This window comes from Schistocerca cancellata, chromosome 10, assembly GCF_023864275.1.
Source record: "Schistocerca cancellata isolate TAMUIC-IGC-003103 chromosome 10, iqSchCanc2.1, whole genome shotgun sequence".
Taxonomy (NCBI): domain Eukaryota; kingdom Metazoa; phylum Arthropoda; class Insecta; order Orthoptera; family Acrididae; genus Schistocerca; species Schistocerca cancellata.
Genome location: NC_064635.1, coordinates 218,973,414 through 218,994,056, shown reverse-complemented (window position 1 = coordinate 218,994,056; position 20,643 = coordinate 218,973,414). Strand labels below are relative to the sequence as shown.

General features: G+C 39.9%; 1 protein-coding gene across 1 annotated transcript in view; it reads left to right on the top strand.

The window, feature by feature from the left end:
• LOC126106282 (serine/arginine repetitive matrix protein 1-like) overlaps window positions 1-20,643 on the top strand; it is a 195,088-nt gene that overhangs the window by 114,341 nt on the left and 60,104 nt on the right. Inside the window, exon 12 of the mRNA XM_049912503.1 lies at window positions 12,177-12,496. Coding sequence (XP_049768460.1) covers window positions 12,177-12,496 — 320 coding nt within the window. The remainder of the gene's footprint in view (window positions 1-12,176; window positions 12,497-20,643) is intronic.

Here is a 20,643-nt window from a genome sequence, read left to right as displayed (position 1 = left end):
TCTTAAAATCAACTATATTAACCACAAGACATTTAACTGCCCAGAAGAGATGTTGAATACATGTGTAGCTGTATATGTGGGCCTTTTCTAAAAATTAAATGCTTGAAGTTCTTGTGGATACATTTTGTACTTTTAAACATTGGAAAATCCAGGATATAATGTAACAATATTATGAAAAGGGAAGTTGCTACTCACCATACAGTGGAGATGCTGAGTCCCAGATAGGCACAACAAAAAGACTGTCACAGTATAAGCTTTTGTCCAAAACGGCCTTTGTCAAAAATAGATGACAGGCACACACACTTATATTGTGATAGTCTTTTTGTTGTGCCTATCTATGACTCAGCATCTCTGCTATATGGTGAGTAGCAGCTTTCCCTTTCATTTTGTCCTTTTTTGAGAAAAGAGAAATACTGGTAATTATGGAAAGCATTCATGACTATACATTGTGAAACAGGAATTTTTTGTGGGCTATCAAAGGCCTACAATAGTGTGAACCACTGCTAGCTGCTCTGTAAACTGGGAAAATATGAAATTAAGGACCCTGAATTAGAATGGTTTACGTCAGGGATAGCCAACCTATTCAGTGAGTGTGCCAAATTTTCGAGGGGGAATTTCCCCACTGGCTGCATTACTAATTTTTGTTTTGTGAACCAAAATGAGCAACAAATATTAATTCATTTATTAAAGAAAATAAAACAAATCTGAGGAAAGAATATTTATTATCCAATTTAATGAAATACAATGTTAGTGGGGTATCTGGCTGTGTTTGACTGAACTGAGTGAGTCAATATTGATGTCAACTGAAATTGTTGCTTCATGCAGAGTTTCTCAAATGAACAACAGCATTTTGTGTTCTCATTTCTGATTTTATGTAATTCATCCAACTAAAAAGCTGTTCACACTTGTAAGTGTTTCCAAATACTGAATTTTTTTAAAACTTATTTTGTAAAGTGCTGGATATTTCTTCATATTAGCCATTGGCCGAAAGCTTTAAGTGCGAAAATCTTTTGTTCTGCCTATCTGCATCTCAGCATCTCCGCTATATGGTGAGTAGCAACTTTCCTTATCATAATATTGTTACTTCCATCATGGATTTTCCATTGTTTGATTAAATTTCCCTTTTTACTGTGCATCATATTGCATTTCGCAGCATTCCATTTGTAAATGTCCCAGTAGTGAACTCATGTCCATGGAGAATAGCATAGCAAATACAGAAAAAAGCAGATGATGTTTCTCAAAATCTTGAAATTGGTTTTTGAATTCATATTTCAAGTCAGATATCAAGCATTTAATTGCTGCTGCCAATGTGACAATTAATTACTTTGACAAAGTAGGAAAAGTGTGAAATTTTTTGTTTGTAGCTGTTGTTCCCATTTGGAATGCAGAAATGAGTTCAAGCATGACATTAATTAGCTAATGTTTTCCTTATAGTTGAGTATTAACATCATTTAGGTGGCTAGTTATATTGACCAAGAATGCAAAGTAGGAAAGCCATTATTTATCCTCAAACTCCGTGAGTCTCTTTGACTTGCTTTCAAAGAATGATTGTATTTCTTGCTTCAAATCAAACACTCTTTTCAACATTTGGACACAGGTTAGCCAACTTACTTCTGTATATATTGTTATGCTCTGATTTAAAGACTTCATAAATTCTTGGAACTGATGGTGATTTAGTCCTTTTGACGTAATGAAGTTCACTCTTTTGACAACTACCTATATGACATGGTACATTTTGAGGGAGACTTGACACATAAATTCTCTCGATGGATAATGCAGTGAAAGTTTAGTATTGATGTATGACAACTTTGCATGCCTCATTTTCATTTATCTAAATCTCCATGCTTTCCAGCCATTTCTAGAGCACCATCCATTGTTAGCCCTGATATGTTGTTAAGTTCTAACAAAAAGCAACTTAATGTCAATATAACTGCTTCCAACAAATCTTGTGACTTTGTGGTAGCCTTAAGTGGATACAATGTCACTAATTCTTCTGGTTTGTTAAAATGGGCATCAAAAACCTCTGACATAAATTGCCACTTCTGTGGTATCCACCATATCTGTGCAATCAGCCGAAGCTAGAGAATAAAATGTAAACTCAGATGCGTGATTTTTTTGTTTTCAATTTCTCTGCCAATGCCATCTACATGTATAGTAATAGTTTGATGACACTGGCTTAGTTTTGAAAAATCCTTTTTTTTTTCTTGACACTCAATTTCAGCGACGGTCTCTAAGCATTCCTTAATCATTTTGCCATGTTAAAATAGCTTTGATTCTACATTTCAAGTAGATAACATTATTAGTTTCTATAAATAAGAGAGAAAGACTAGGAGAATCCCTTTACTACCTTTGACAATTGCTAATGTCGATTGGTGTCCCTACCCAATTGAATACATAAAATACAGACATCAAAAAAAGTTTTGCGTCACCCCGGTTCCCAGAACTCCTGAAGACATTGACTGTGGATATTGTATCACAGACACAGTCTCTTTGACTGCTCGGAGATGTCACTAAAACTGCCAAAAGATGTAAACAACCATGCATGAGCACCGCCTATTAGACGGAGGGAGTCCGACAACCGATCAGTTCCAGTCATTCCACCAGGGAGGAGGTACATGGCTCAGGTTGTCAGTAGTTCAACCATGCCTAGACAGTCAGTACCACAGTTTGATCATGTCTGCATTTTTACTTTGTGCCAGGAAGGCCTCTGAACAAGGGAAGTGTCCAGGCATCTTGGAGTCAACCAAAATGATGCTGTTTGGACATGGAGGAGATACAGAGAGACAGGAACTGTTGATGACACGCCTCGCTCAGGCCACCCAAGGGCTACTACTGCAGTGGATGACGACTACCCATGGACTATGGCTGAGAGGAACCCTGACAGCAACACCACCATGTTGAATCATGCTTTTCATGCAGCTGCAGGACGTCATAATATGACTCAAACTGTGTGCAATAGGCTGCGTGTTGTGCAACTTCACTCCCAACATCCATGGCAAGGTCCATCTTCACAACCATGACATCATGCAGTGCAGTACAGATGGGCCCAACAACATGCCTAATGGACCGCTCAGAATTGGCATCAACCAAACAATCGTCAGAGACATGTTTGGAGGCAGCCCAGTCAGGCTGAACGTCTTAGCCACGAGTGAAGCAAGTGAAGCAAGGTGGAGGTTCTCTACTGTTTTGGAGTGGCATAATGTGGAACTGACGTACAGGAAGGAGCCGTAATGGCTGAACGATACGTGAATGCCATCCTCCGACCAACAGTACAATCATACCGACAGCATATTGGCGAGGCATTCATCTTCTTGGAAGACAATTTGTGCCCCCATCATGCTCATCTTCTGAATCATTTCCTTCAGGATAATGACACCACTTGACTTGAGTGGCCAGCAAGTTCTCTATACAAGAACCCTATCGAACATGTCTGGGATAGATTGAAAAGGGCTGTTTATGGATGACATGACCCATCAACCACTCTGAGGGATCTACACTGAATCGCCGTTGACACTAACAGTATCTTGATGAACTTGAGGATAGTATGCTACAATGAATCAGTGCAAGAAGACGTGCTACTGGGTATTAGAGGTACCAGTGTAGACAGCAATTTGGATCACCACCACTGAAGGTCTCACTGTATGATGGTACAAGATGCAATGTGTGGTTTTCATGAGCAATAAAAAGGGCGGAAATGATGTTTATGTAGACCTGTATTCCAATTTTTTGTACAGGTTCCGGAACTCTCAAAACCGAAGTGATGCAAAACTTTTTTTGATGTGTGTAAATGCCAGCCTACTGAAATTAAAGACAGGCACCACAAGTCAATTGTAAAAAAAGATATAAGCTGGCTAATCTGATGTGATGATAGGTCAGTTGCAATCGAATATGCACTTCGTATGCATGTGAAGGGCTGTAACTTTACATCCAATAGTGTTGTGAGTTTGTCGCAAAATTAAATATGGAATTATCGGCTATGCCTGGCACTTGCGCATCACAAGAAATGTATCTGCTTGCTCAGTCCATACTACAGCTAATTGTTGCCTGGTCAAGGAAAACTATATTTTCTTCAAGATGGAGTGGCAACTTTTCAAAATAAATCCAACACAGTTATTTTTTTCCAGCAGGAATATAGATGAAAATCTAACAATATTTGAATCAATGATCTACCTATTGTAATTGGATATGATGTGAAATATGGTTGATGGAATGCTGTTTTGGGGGTTTTAACTGAAATAAAAGTTAAATTTTTCATTCGTGTGAAACAGCTCCACGGGCCAAAAATTGGTGCCCTGGGGGCCACGTGTGGCCCGCGGGCTGTTGGTTTGCCACCCCTGGTTTAGATACTACCAAACCAATAATGGTTATTATATCAGAGAGGAAACTATGTTTCATAATGGAAAACCATTCCACAAGGAGTACCCCAAGTTTCAGTCTTAGGTCCTATTCTGTATCTGTTTTTCCTAAATGACATACAGCTTAATATCGAGTGCCACTGAGTTTTGTTTTCAGATGACACATTTTTAATCACTGAAATTAACAGTACTGGTCCAGTTCCTCAAACTGTCATAAATACTTTAGAGAAATTAGGTATGTAGTTTAACTTAAATGGGTTAAAATTAAAAATGGAAAAAACTCCATTAATGCAGTTTAAACAAAACAAGAAGAGTTAAATGATGTTCAAAACAATCACAACAACCAGGATTTGCAGGAAGCCAGCTGCCTGAAATTCCTAGGAATGCATGAGGACAAAGTATTTGATGATGGCACTGTTGTGTAAAACATTCTTAGATTTCTTGCCTTGTCAGTTCAGGGTAAAACCTTGAGCTTTCAACAATTTCCTCCATCATCTTCATCAGGAGCAACTGATCCTGATAAAAATTCATCATGGGTCTCACATATAGGATACTTAGCAAATAAATTAAATAGCTCAGTGTTTGTGATGGTTATATTATACTCTGAAGCACCAAAGAAACTGGTATAGGCATACACATTCAAATACAGAGATATGTCAACAGGCAGAATATGGTGCTGTGATAAGACAAGACAACAAGTGTGTAGTACAGTTGTTACATCAGTTACCACAGGTTATCAAGACTTAAGTGAGTTTTAACATGGTGTTATAATCGGCACATGAGCAGTGGGACACAGCATCTCCGAGATAGGGGTGAAGTGGGGATTTCCCCATATAACCATTTCAAGAGTGTGCCATGAATATCAGGAATCTGGTAAAACATCAAATCTCTGACATCAATGCGGTTGGAAAAAGATCCTGCAAGAATGGGACCAGTGATGACTGAAGAGGATGATTCAGTATGACAGAAGTGCAACCCTTCTGCAGATTGATGTAGATTTCAATGCTGGGCCATCAGAAAGTGTCAGTGTGCGAATTATTCAATGTATCATCATTGATGTGGACTTTCACAGCCAAAGGCCCACTTGTGTACCCTTGATGGTACCTGTACCTGTCAACACCAATATTGGACTGTCAATGACTGGAAACATGTTGCCTGGCTGGATGAGTCTCATTTCAAAGTGTATCGAGCAGATGGACGTGTACAGATATGGAGACAATCGCATAAATTCATGAACTCTGCATGTCAGAGGAGACTGTTCAAGCTGGCAGAGGCACTTTAACTGTGTGAGCTGTGTGCAGTTGAAGTGATATGGGATGCCTGATATGTCTACATATGACTCTGAAAGATGACGCATACATAAGCATCATGCCTGATCATATACACCCATTCATGTCCATTGTGAATTCCTACAAACTTGGGTAATTCTAGCAGGACAATGTGACACCCCACACATCTGGAATTGCTACACTGTGGCTCCAGGAACACTCTTCTGAGTTTAAACACTTCCACTGGACATCAAATTCCCCAGACATGAACATTATTAAGCATATCTGGGATGCCTTGCAATGTGCTGTTCGGAAGAGATCTCCACCCCCCTTGTACTCTTATGGATTTATTGACAGTCCTTCAGGATTCATTGTTTCAGTTCCCTCCAACACTACCTCAGACATTAGCCGAGTCCATGCCATGTCATGTGATGACACTTCTGTGTGCTTGCTGGCCCTACTTGATATTAGCAGGTGTACCAGTTTCTTTGGCTCTTCGGTGTCTTATGCTACCACCATGAAAATAAGGCAAGTATTGTTTCACAGCTACTTCAAATCAGTAATAAGGTACAGAATTGGGGTAACTCAATTTAAATGTCTTGAATGTCAAAACCGAAGAAAAGCATGTCACCCACTCCTAAAAAAAATCTGAGTATATTAAATGTTCCCTCACTCTGCATATATGCACTGATTATATTTGTACATAGTAAAGATTTAATAGAGGGAAACATTCCACGTGGGAAAAATATATCTAAAAACAAAGATGATGTGACTTACCAAACGAAAGCGCTGGCAGGTCGATAGACACACAAACAAACACAAACATACACACAAAATTTAAGCTTTCGCAACCAACGGTTGCTTCGTCAGGAAAGAGGGAAGGAAAGGAAAAGACGAAAGGATGTGGGTTTTAAGGGAGAGGGTAAGGAGTCATTCCAATCCCGGAAGCGGAAAGACTTACCTTAGGGGGAAAAAAGGACAGGTATACACTCGCACACTCACCCATATCAAACCGCACATACACAGACACAAGCAGACATTTGTAAAGGCAAAGAGTTTCAGCAGAGATGTCAGTCGGGGCAGAAGTACAGAGGAAAAGATGTTGTTGAAAGACAGGTGAGGTATGAGCAGCGGCAACTTGAAATTAGCGGAGGTTGAGGCCTGGCAGATAACGAGAAGAGGCCGCCAGGCGTCAACCTCTGCTAATTTCAAGTTGCCGCTGCTCATACCTCACCTGTCTTTCAACAACATCTTTTCCTCTGTACTTCTGCCTCAACTGACATCTCTGCCGAATCTCTTTGCCTTTACAAATGTCTGCTTGTGTCTGTGTATGTGCGGTTGGATATGGGTGTGTGTGCAAGTGTATACCTGTCCTTTTTTCCCCCTAAGGTAAGTCTTTCCGCTCCCGGGCTTGGAATGACTCCTTACCCTCTCCCTTAAAACCCACATTCTTTCGTCTTTTCCTCTCCTTCCCTCTTTCCTGACGAAGCAACCGTTGGTTGTGGAAGCTTAAATTTTGTGTGTATGTTTGTGTTTGTTTGTGTGTCTATCGACCTGCCAGCGCTTTCGTATGGTAAGTCACATCATCTTTGTTTTTAGATATATTTGTACATAGTATCTTTGATTTATTTGTAGTGAACCAATTTAAGATGATTGCAACAGCAGGAATAAAATAATTATATGCTTTCCACCCAACATGAAAACTTTATGCTCAAACTCCACAGAATATGGGCATGAAAATTTACAACAAAGTAAAAGGAAAGTAATTGTTCAATATTAACTTGTTTGTTGTTGTGGTCTTCAGTCCTGAGACTGGTTTGATGCAGCTCTCCATGCTACTCTATCCTGTGCAAGCTTCTTCATCTCCCAGTACCTACTGCAACCTACATCCTTCTGAATCTGTTTAGTGTATTCATCTCTTGGTCTCCCCCTACGATTTTTACACTCCACTCTGTCCTCCAATACTAAATTGGTGATCCCTTGATGCCTCAGAACATGTCCTACCAACCGATCCCTTCTTCTGGTCAAGTTGTGCCACAAACTTCTCTTCTCCCCAATCCTATTCAATACTTCCTCATTAGTTATGTGATCTACCCATCTAATCTTCAGCATTCTTCTGTAGCACCACATTTCGAAAGCTTCTATTCTCTTCTTGTCCAAACTATTTACCGTCCATGTTTCACTTCCATACATGGCTACACTCCATACAAATACTTTCAGAAATGACTTCCTGACACTTAAATCTATACTCGATGTTAACAAATTTCTCTTCTTCAGAAACGCTTTCCTTGCCATTGCCAGTCTACATTTTATATCCTCTCTACTTCGACCATCATCAGTTATTTTGCTCCCCAAATAGCAAAACTCCTTTACTACTTTAAGTGTCTCATTTCCTAATCTAATTCCCTCAGCATGATCCGACTTAATTTGACTACATTCCATTATCCTTGTTTTGCTTTTGTTGATGTTCATCTTATACACTCCTTTCAAGACACTGTCCATTCCATTCAACTGTTCTTCCAAGTTCTTTGCTGTCTCTGACAGAATTACAATGTCATCGGCGAACCTCAAAGTTTTTATTTCTTCTCCATGGATTTTAATACCTACTCCGAAATTTTCTTTTGTTTCCTTTACTGCTTGCTCAATATACAGATTGAATAACATCGGGGAGAGGCTACAACCCTGTCTTACTCCCTTCCCAACCACTGCTTCCCTTTCATGTCCCTCAACTCTTATAACTGCCATCTGGTTTCTGTACAAATTGTAAATAGCCTTTCGCTCCCTGTATTTTACCCCTGCCACCTTTAGAATTTGAAAGAGAGTATTCCAGTCAACATTGTCAAAAGCTTTCTCTAAGTCTACAAATGCTAGAAACGTAGATTTGTCTTTCCTTAATCTTTCTTCTAAGATAAGTCGTAAGGTCAGTATTGCCTCACGTGTTCCAGTATTTCTACGGAATCCAAACTGATCTTCCCCTAGATCGACTTCTACTAGTTTTTCCATTCGTCTGTAAAGAATTCATGTTAGTATTTTGCAACTGTGGCTTATTAAACTGATTGTTCGGTAATTTTCACATCTGTCAACACCTGCTTTCTTTGGGATTGGAATTATTATATTCTTCTTGAAGTCTTAGGGTATTTCGCCTGTTTCATACATCTTGCTCACCAGATGGTAGAGTTTTGTCAGGATTGGCTCTCCCAAGGCCGTCAGTAGTTCCAATGGAATGTTGTCAACTCCGGGGGCCTTGTTTCAACTTAGGTCTTTCAGTGCTCTGTCAAACTCTTCACGCAGTATCGTATCTCCCATTTCATCTTCATCTACATCCTCTTCCATTTCCATAATATTGTCCTCAAGTACATCGCCCTTGTATAGACCCTCTATATACTCCTTCCACCTTTCTGCTTTCCCTTCTTTGCTTAGAACTGGGTTTCCATCTGAACTCTTGATGTTTATACAAGTGGTTCTCTTATCTCCAAAAGTCTCTTTAATTTTCCTGTAGGCAGTATCTATCTTGCCCCTAGTGAGATAAGCCTCTACATCCTTACATTTGTCCTCTAGCCATCCCTGCTTAGCCATTTTGCACTTCCTGTCGATCTCATTTTTGAGACGTTTGTATTCCTTTTTGCCTGCTTCATTTACTGCATTTTTATATTTTCTCCTTTCATCAATTAAATTCAATATTTCTTCTGTTATCCAAGGATTTCTACTAGCCCTCGTCTTTTTACCTACTTGCTCCTCTGCTGCCTTCACCACTTCATCCCTCAAAGCTACCCATTCTTCTTTTACTGTATTTCTTTCCCCCATTCCAGTCAATTGTTCCCTTATGCTTTCCCTGAAACACTGTACAACCTCTGGTTCTTTCAGTTTATCCAGGTCCCATCTCCTTAAATTCCCACCTTTTTGCAGTTTCTTCAGTTTTAATCTACAGGTCATAACCAATAGATTGTGGTCAGAGTCCACATCTGCCCCTGGAAATGTCTTACAATTTAGAACCTGGTTCCTAAATCTCTGTCTTACCATTATATAATCTATCTGATACCTTTTAGTATCTCCAGGGTTCTTCCATGTATACAACCTTCTATCATGATTCTTAAACCAAGTGTTAGCTATGATTAAGTTGTGCTCTGTGCAAAATTCTACCAGGCGGCTTCCTCTTTCATTTCTTAGCCCCAATCCATATTCACCTACTATGTTTCCTTCTCTCCCTTTTCGTACACTAGAATTCCAGTCACCCATGACTATTAAATTTTCATCTCCCTTCACTACCTGAATAATTTCTTTTATTTCATCATACATTTCTTCAATTTCTTCGTCATCTGCAGAGCTAGTTGGCATATAAACTTCTACTACTGTAGTAGGTGTGGGCTTCGTATCTATCTTGGCCACAATAATGCGTTCACTATGCTGTTTGTAGTAGCTTACCCGCATTCCTATTTTCCTATTCATTATTGAACCTACTCCTGCATTACCCCTATTTGACTTTGTGTTTATAACCCTGTAGTCACCTGACGAGAAGTCTTGTTTCTCCTGCCACCGAACTTCACTAATTCCCACTATATCTAACTTTAACCTATCCATTTCCCTTTTTAAATTTTCTAACCTACCTGCCCGATTAAGGGATCTGACATTCCACGCTCCGATCCGTAGAACACCAGTTTTCTTTCTCCTGATAACGACGTGCTCTTGAGTAGTCCCCGCCCGGAGATCCGAATGGGGGACTATTTTACCTCTGGAATATTTTACCCAAGAGGACGCCATCATCATTTAATCATACAGTAAAGCTGCATGCCCTCGGGAAAAATTATGGCCGTAGTTTCCCCTTGCTTTCAGCCGTTCGCAGTACCAGCACAGCAAGGCCGTTTTGGTTATTGTTACAAGGCCAGATCAGTCAATCAACCAGACTGTTGCCCTTGCAACTACTGAAAAGTCTGCTGCCCCTCTTCAGGAACCACACGTTTGTCTGGCCTCTCTGCAGATACCCATCCGTTGTGGTTGTACCTACGGTACGGCTATCTGTATCGCTGAGGCACGCGAGCCTCCCCACCAACGGCAAGGTCCATGGTTCATGGGGGGGCAATATTAACTTAGAAACATTATAAAAAATCTTATATGACTAATTGGTGCAGAAATGTTGGTATTCCATTGAAGAGTTCATGAAGGACAATCTGAAAATTTGATCAGGAGAGCACATACATAGGATGTTATAGTTTGTTGTTAAAAAAAAGTCAACTTGTATCAATTATGTAGTTCATGTAGTATATTATGTTAATTATATTTTAAGAAAAACTGTAAAAATATATGTGTTTTGTTGAGTGTCATGTACATTAATTCAGAGACTTAAAATTGTACATTATGAGACAATAAAGCTCTGTTTTATTCTCTTCTGTTCTACATTTGTAAAGTAGCAAATGGTTTAAAGAACTGCTGTGATGTTATTTTAGCACTAGCACCCTGTGTAATTCACATAATACACTTCTGTGCTCTGAAAATTATATCCCTATAAGTTAAATTTCATACCTTGTTAATGAATGAAAATGTACAAACTAAACTACTGTAGTTTTTAACTAAGTAGTTGTAATTAACAATACGGCAACGGTACGTGAACTAAATTGATAAATTAAGTCTGGGGAATTCATTTTCATAAATGAGATTGCTATGTAAATGTAATCTCAAAAGCTGAGTGCTATCTATTTCCTAAATTTGTTTGTTTTTATGGGTTACATGCCTGTGTAAAATGGAAGGTGGACACTTTAAAATCATGAAGGGGTAGTTCAGCCATCTATCTGGAAAGGATTTCTACTACACACTGTGACATGTTTTCTTTGTGAGGTGTGACAGTTGTGTCTTAGGGTGACTGGCTCAAGTAGGTGACTTTGGTGGGTTGGAGTATAGTGTATGACACAATCTGTGTTGTGATTGATAGTGCAAGAGATGGGAGATGATGAAACGTCACATTGTCACACAGACTACTCCTCTTGAATATCACCAAAGGGACCATAATCTGTAATGTCTGCATCTGATGGACAGATGACACTTCATGCACGATACAGTTTGGAGCAATTCAGAAATTAATACGGGACATTGGGACGAATTCTGTCGATAGGAAATGCTCAAAATCATCTTGCCTACCTTTAGCAGCCAAATACTAACAGTGAAAATTTTTTTGCAACATGGATTTGAACTGGCTCTCTTCTAGTCAAGTACAGCCTCAGGTGTGATTGGAAGTATTTATTACACAGAAGCATGTAATAAGGATAATATGTGATGCCAGTCCAGAACCTGTTATAGAAAGCATGTTAACAAGTGTCTCACAATTCATTTACTCCTTTATGAAAATTGTTGTCAGTTCAAAAGCAAATTCATAAATACCAGAAGGAGAAATGACATACACCATCCATTACCCAGCATTAGTTTGGCACAGAAAGGAGTGAGGTATTCAGCTACAAAAATCTTTGACCATACACCCAGTGATGTAAGGAATTTAATAGATAATAAGATTAACTTCAAATAAAAACTGAAATTTGCACCAGAAACTGCCATCCACCTGTTTCAGCACGGATTGAGGCACCGCCAGCACCGGCGCTCACACCCCCGGAGTCCCCACCCCCTGAGCCACGTAGCGCTTTCAGCTTCACTCCGGAGGGCCCCTCCCCGCGCTCCAGCCCTCCCCTGCCGAATTCTGCCAGTGCCAGAGAGGCTGCGAGTGAGACTCGTACAGAACCGCTCCGTGCGGATGCCGGGCAGCAGACTTCGGAAGAGGCGCGTGTCGCGGTGGAGGCTCGGATAGTGCAGGGCCGCCTCAGCCGTGCAGTGGAGTCGTACCTCACCTCTTCGAGCAGCCTGACCTACAGCTCCTCCCTCAGTTCCAACCTGGTAAGCTGGCACACTTCTATCAGAAACTTGCGGATATTGGTTGGGTCACTCACTGACCATTAAGATTGAGAGAGCTGAGGAGCTCACACGATGACCTAAACTATTTATTGTGAGTAAAAGTTTGCAATGTTCCAACATGTTAAGAAATGTAAATTTCGTGGATTGGATGGTCTTCTTATAAAATTATTTCAGTGTATGTATGAAAAGTGCATGGCAGAAATGACAGCTTTGTGGAGCATCATGTGAGAAAGTGGTATGTGGTCAAAAAGTTTTGTCGAAACCCCAGAAAATCAAGTACCAAAGAATATACAGAATAGAGAACACTAAGTATAATCTGCTGTACAACCAAAAATACGTTGAGAGTATTGAATCATAGGTTGGTACATATAATGGAAAAGAATACAGGGAAGGGACAATCTGGTCCTTGCACTTTTTTCTTTGAAGGATAATTGTACTATCTGTCATCATTACTTGAAATTTAGTAATCAGTCAAAGAAGTGAAGTAAATATGAGAAATAAATCTTGAAACTTTGCCCTTTTTTAAATATGTGTTACTCTTGAAGACATATCAATTACATGTTGGCCAGTAATGCTTTAAATAATGAGATAAGTGGCTAGTTTCCTAGCCCCAATATGTTCCAGAGTTATACACATGGCGGAGACCAACCATGAAGCAAAGAAATGGTATGACAGGCTGGTTTGAAACCAGAGGAGGCATAAGAGTGGGTTGTTGTCTTTCACAAACTCTGTTTACATCATATATCGGAAGCTTGAAAATGGAGACACTAGAAGTAGAATACAAAGGAGTAAGCGTAGCAGCCGGGAAGATCAGCTCGATTGGATTTGCTAATGTCATGCTCCTGCTTGCAGATTAAACAGTATCTCTTCTGAGAACACTATCCTGATTTGAAGAAGTATTGCAGGTGTGTAGAATAAAATCCAGATAAGTGCAAGTAGGACTCAAGCACCAAGTGTTCCATACAAACTTAATTAATTATGCAGATAGTTCATCCATCCTGAGAATTGAGAACTTTGACAACTTTTGCCTGTTATTGATATTAACACTAGCAAGATATGAAAATATGTGACATAAATGACCATATCTTTTGAATGCATTGATGTAGAAGCTAAAATTTCTTACATCACCAAGGGACTATAGACTTCTGTACATAACATAAATTTCAAGTTGATACATATACTCATACGTGAGAAAAATGATTCTTAACATGTGGAGAGGCAGACAGTTGGATAATGCAACAAAAAAATATATTTTTCGTGTGATACTAACATTTTTTGGATTTTTTTCCTTTGGCTGTACCATGAAACCTTGCTTCTTGCCAAACATCATCATTCTAGGTCAACAGGTTAGCATTTTGATGAATGAGTTTTCAAGTATCAAAGTGTGTGACATAAATGCCTGTATCTTTTGATTGTATTGATGTAGAAACTTAAATTTTTTACAATGCCATGGGACTGCAGTATGTAGATAGTATGTGACATAAATTCTAACATGATACATCTACCTGTTTCTGAGAAAAGGGGGCTCTTATAGAGTCAGCAGACATATAGACAAATGGACAACAATAAGTGAATCTAATGTAATCAGAGTACTTTACAAATTGCAGCAAATTAGGGTTGGAGTTTATTAAAAAAGTTGATTAATTTTTTCTGTACAGCTGTGAAGGTGTACATTGGACAAGAGAGGAAGAGACAGAAGAAAAGCATTAGAGGTTTAAGTTTGGAGGAAAATGGAGAAAATAGACTGGGTGGATAAAGCAAAGAACAGTGAAGCACTGGAAATGGTAAAGGAACAAGGAACCCTTCCAAATCTGCTGAAGAAAAGACAAGGAGACTAGGTGGGACATATACTGAGGGGAAAAGGAATTCTGATAACAGATACTGAAGGTACAGTGGAAAGACAGAAGAAAGTAGGAAGAAGAAGAATGAAAGTGCTAGACTATGAGAGCTATCCAGAAAGTAGATTATGCTTTGTTATTAAAAAAAAGTACAGAAAAAATGATATTCTATTCATTTGAAAGTGACACTTAAATACTACTTTTCAACAAGGCCTCCTCATAAATTTAGGCAGTTATCATAGTGGTGAACAAGCTTTGAGTTTCCAGTGTCATAAAATTCTGCCATCTTAGGTTTCGACCTATTAGTCGTATGCTCTCACAGTTCTGTGTCATTGTCAAAGTCCAGTGTTGCAAGATCTGGACTGTACAATGGATGAGGAAACACGTCCCACTTGAAAGCATTGAGTACTTCTTAGCGGTGGTTTGCCTCAAGTGGTTGAGCATTTTCATGCAAGAACAACATTTTTGATCTCAACTTTCCTCTGCGCTTATTCTGAATTGCTCTTCTTAAGTTTGACAATATCCCACAGACTAAAAAAAAACCTTTCTTGCAACAATGTTTGCAAGAATTTTTGTGTTTTTTGATAGTCTCAAATCTGGTCTCACAGCTCAAATGTTTGATCCAAGTCGTGTCTCCAGTTAGGATCTGATCGAGTAATAAGTCACCACGTTTTTCATAAGAATGCAGAAATGTCAATGATGCAGCCAAACATTGGCTCTTGTGGTATTCTGTCAAGATTTGTACCCATCTAGCACAAAATTTATGATAGCCTAGCTTCTGCACAACAGTTTGATGCAACAAACTTCATGAAATTTGTGGTAAACTAAAAGAGAGGTTTGTCATTGTGAGTCTGTAGTATGCTTGAATCTTCTCATCAATGTTTGCAACCAGTTCATTAGTGAGAGTGATTGGCTGTCCACCTTGTTCTTCATTGTGAACATTAGTTTGGCCACTTTTGAACCTAATGCACCATTGGTGCACTTCATCTACAGTGATTATGTTGTTTTAATACACTTCACACAGTTGCCGATACATTCCTGTTGGTCATGGTTTTATGCCATTTGTTACAACAGATGGCCACTTGTTCTGACTTCTGTATCTCTTGTTAGCAGCAGACACAGTGGCTGCACCAAAGACAGACGGCGTAGAGTTTTACAATTATTTATTGAACTTTCTTTACAATTTCTCCCTCGTCGTCGCTGCCCAGCCCTGTGGATCCCTCCGCCTGGCTACTGCTGTGTAGATTCTCTGACAATGCGCGCATTTCATGCTGCTGATCATGCTCGGTAGCCTCAGGCCACCAGTGCTCTGCTGATGTCAGGATGCCCTGTAGTTGAGATCAACTCGTCACCGCTTGGCAGCCGCGTCGCCGTGAGGTCAGCTGCTGACGCCTGCTGCACCAGCAACTGGGAAGCCACCAGCCACGATGTCCACGAGGTCCCGTCACGGATAGACCGTGCGGCACGGCCGGGTTGCCGTGAAGTCCGGGCGTCAGCCCCTGGCGGCGCCTGTGACCGAGGCCGCGCTGCGGCCGGTCCTGCTGGAAGTTCTCACTGTAGTTAGTCAGCCACGGTGATGACCGAACTCGGGCTGACCCCCAGAGCTGAAGCTGACATCTGGCGGCAAATGGATGACTCCTGCGAGTTGGAACATACTTCTGGAATCGTCACCTAAGAAGATTGAACATTTGGACACAGACCACGTCCGTCCTCAGATCCGAACTGCTTCCTAATGGCTTCTGTCCGTTGCTGCATGCGCTCCACAATTTATATCTGGCAGGAGGACATTTTTTACAATTGGTGGTAGCTCCCGCAGTATATTGCAGCTTAACTTAGCGTGCTGGCCTCACTTCTCCTTACTCAACACTCTCCAGGCTTCGCTTGGAGCTCGGTCTGTGTACGTCCTTGCGTCAGGTTGTCGGTAGACTGCAACTGTCAGCAAGGCTATCTGTGTTGCACTTAATTCGCAATGTCACGATCGCCGGCTGCCTCCGTTTTGCCATTCTCCACTGCATGAAGCAACGCTTACTACATGTGGCCACAACACAACAAAAATCTTATTACTTGACTGCACATCACAACTTGCAGGATTTTCAATTGTGGTGCATGTTTAAAATGTTTATTGTAAAATAATGGGAAACAGTACAAATGTCGTGCTGGCATGGCTAAATGCCGAATGAACAGACAAATACTCACACAACAATATGGCCCACCTCATTGTTGCTGCTGACGAAAACATAATCTGCTTTCTGGATAGCCCTTGTAAATGAAAAGTGGAACAGACAAGGTGAGGAGGCAGTTGGCCTAGGATGGAATCAGATGGAGGCAGCAATTGTATCAGGAACCTGTCAATAGGCATAACACTGTGTGATGTTGATGATGAGTATACCACTGGCTATTAAAATTAAAACACTGGGAAGGTTAGCAGGTAACAGAATTTTACTTTTTGTGCATATAAAGTTTAGCAGAAAGAATATATCATTAAATTTATAGGTGATTTGGGAAATACAGGGTGTGAAATTTGGTATACTACACAGACTACCTCTGGCAGTGACAGTGTTCATACTGAAATGATTCAATTTTGGAGACTTTATTGGTCACTTGCAGATATAATATTAATAATAATAAAAATAGCTTTATTCAACATCGAATGGTACACTGCACATGTACAAAGAAACACTACTGATTAAAGTTATTTGTACAATACACAAGACACATTCTTCTGAATATGTCATTAATTTACAACAAAATTATAATAAGATGTTTACTGATTTCTATTCACATAATTTCACAAAGCATTTATTGCTCTTCATATAAGTATGGTACTCTTCTAATGTGTAGAAAGGGTGTTTTACTAAAAATTTCTTAAGCTGACGTTTCAGTTTAATTGTAGGAAGAGCCATGACTGCACTAGGCAGTGCATTAGCTAATTTTATACCTGCATACTGAGGCCACTTTTTGTAAAGTGCTGTTCTGTGGCTGCCAATGTAAAATCTTTCTTTATTTATAGTATTGTACAGGTGGAAATCTGAATAAGTGTTTGGGTGCAGTCTTTTCACAAGTAATATGGCTTTTAGAATGTATGTGTTTATAACAGTTAACACCTCTGTTTTTGGAAACAAGTTGCAACAAGATTCCCTATATTTTGCTCCACAGATTATTCTCACAGCCCTTTTTTGAAGAATGAGTAGCTTATCTAGATTCGCTTTGGTTGTTGTCCCCCAGATTTCAATAGTGTAGTTCACGTGAGAGGAGAAAAGAGAATGGTATGGAGTCTTTAGGACTACAGTGTCTTTGCAGAACTTGCTAATAGTACTGATTGCAAATATATTTTTTGACAACTTAGTTGCTAGGGAGTCAATATGTGTGTCCCATTTCAGGTTGCTTTGGATTGTTACGCCAAGGAATTTTACACTAGACTCTTTCTTTACCAATTCGTTGCCAATGTATAATTTAATTTCATTATTCAAACTACTTTTGTTAAACTCAATCAAACATTTTTTACTGGTGCTTACATTTAAGTGGTTTCATTAAAAGACTGAACAATTTCTTTTGTCACATTATTACACTCGGCGTCTAGTTCATTACACGATTCCTTTTTACACACAATGGACGTGTCACCAGCATACAGAACAATTTTGGAATTTATAGTACAGTATTTAATATCATTTACATAGATAAAGAACAGAAGGGGGCCCAACACCTAGCCCTGGGGCACGCCATATTTTATGCCAGTGATCTCTGATTTGTAGATACCACTTTCCATTTTAAGCAGAACAAACTGTTTTCTATTGCTCATATAATGCTTTATTAGGTCATAAGCAGTGTCTCCAATGCCCATGTTCCATAGCTTGTCTAATAGGTTGTCAACATTCACACAATCAAAAGCTTTTTCCAGGTCTAGGTATACACCTACCACACGCTCCTTGTGTTCGATACCCCCTAACACCTCTTCAATTAGTTGAGCAGCTGCAGTGCTAGTTGATTTACCTTTTAGGAATCCATTTTAATTTTCAAACATCAAGTTGTGTTTGTTAAGAAAGTTTATAATCCTGTTGTATATAACTTTCTGAACTATTTTGGAAAAGACAGGAAGGATTGAGACTGGTCTGTAGTTTTCTATTATCTGTGTATAGACTGAAGCATGAAAATTCATGCTGAGGTCAGGGATTGAACCAAGGTCTTCTGCTTACTAGGTGCTAGCTACTAAGGCACCATGGCACAGTGGTGCACACAACTGCACAGATTACTGTGACGCACCTCCCTCCACGATCCAAATTCTCACTGCCGCCCCAGTCTACCTTAAATTCCCCCTTACATACAAACAGAATTGCCGAGTCTCTCCATGTTCTGGAATGGCACCTCTTAAAAATCATATTTGTGTGAGACTAGTAAAGTCTCTGAAATTGTTTCATTTCATTTGTACCAGTATCTGCTCCTCGGTTTCAGGCTAGATCACCCATTTACGTTTGGCACCAAAGTGCTACTCCAGGACGTGGAGTGTCTCAGAAATTGTGTTTATGTGCAAGGGTGAACTTAAGGCAGACTGGGGTGGCACTGAGAATTTGGATTGAGGAGGGAGGCATTCCAGGGTAATCTGTGCAGCTGTGTGAACTGCTGTGCTGAGATAGCTTAGTGACTAACACACCTACCTAGTAAGCGGAAGATCTGGGTTCGATTCTCGGCCTCAGTACACATTTTCACTTGCCACTTCAATCTGTACACATAAAAACAGTCTTTCTGCTCCAGCTGCACATCAAGTGAAAATGTGTTTTGATGACCGATATGGGTAGATTATTCTGTACTGCCCCAACTCAGAGTTCATCGGTTGTATTGGCTGGTGAGAGGTGGCATGCCAACCTCTTGCCAATCTGTAACAGATGGTCTCAGTGGGTGAGAGAACTGAAGAACGTGCCATCAGGAGCTTGTCAAACATCCTCTGTACTGAGGCAGGTGAGGACAGCACATGCAACATAAAGCCTCACATTACTTTGTTGAAAAATTATGTCACAGAGAGCTCAGAATTAAAGCACAACCATTGGCCTAAACACAGCACGAATGTGTGGTGTTCAAATTATTGGCTATGTGAACTGCAGGTGATTCTGTTGTCCCACGGATCAAACAAACCTGTGACCAATCGTGCTTCCCTACCCTGTATAAGTTCAATATCCCCTGTTAGTCCTATTTGGTATGGGTCCCACACACTTCAGCAAAATTCCAAAATGGGTCACACTAGTGATTTGTAAGCAATAACTGTTGTAGACTGATTGCACTTCGTCAGTATTCTGCCAAACAACTGAATTCTGCCACCTGCTTTACTTGTAACTGAACCTATGCGATCATTCCATTTCATATCCTTACGAAGTGTTACACGGTTCATCAGCGTCCAACACTCATTCGTAAATTGATCATATTTTCTTTTGCTGTTTCATTAGCAGTTCTATTAATTATTGTGACTTCATCTGTGATAAAACAAATTTACAGTACTACCAACTTTGCCTGTTTGCAATCATATAGATCATGTTGTTGCATATGTGAACACATTCAACTCATTATGCTTTCAAACACCAATCAAGTCCAAAAATTACGTATTATATAAGCTTTCATTGCAGCACTAACAGTTTCATGTTTTACATGCTGTTAGTTTTTTTTTGTGCAAATTCCTGACAACTAATGGTTTTTAATGTATTATGTAAAGGTAAGTATACTTGTTTTGACTCAGGTGGCTCTAGACGAAACATTTTTTCTGAAAATGTGTTGTTAATTATACAAATTTTAATTACTTTGTTTAATAATCCAGAAACCAGTTATAACATACTCTAATGTGTATAAAAAAAGTTGTAATGTTATTTTACATTATTTTTAAAGAATAAGTTGTATTGAAGTATCAAACAATGGAAAATCCAGGATGGAATGTAACAATACGAGAGAAGGACAGTTGCTACTCACCATATAGTGGAGATGCTGAGCTGTGATAGGCACAATAAAAAGATTCACACAATCATTGCTTTCAGCCATTAAGGCCTTTGTCAACAGTAGACACACATACACACATGCACACACACCGCACTCGAGTGCAACTTGCACACACATCTGCAGTCTCAGAGAGCTGAAACTACACTGCGAGCAGCAGCACCAGTGCATGATGAGAGTGGTGACTGGGTTGGGGTAAGGAGGAGGCTGGGGCAGGGAGGGGGAGGGATAGTGTGGTGGGAGTGGCGGACAGTGGAGTGTTGCAGTTTAGACGGAGGGTAGGAGAGAAAGTGTAGTGGGGTGGGGGTGGGGGTGTGG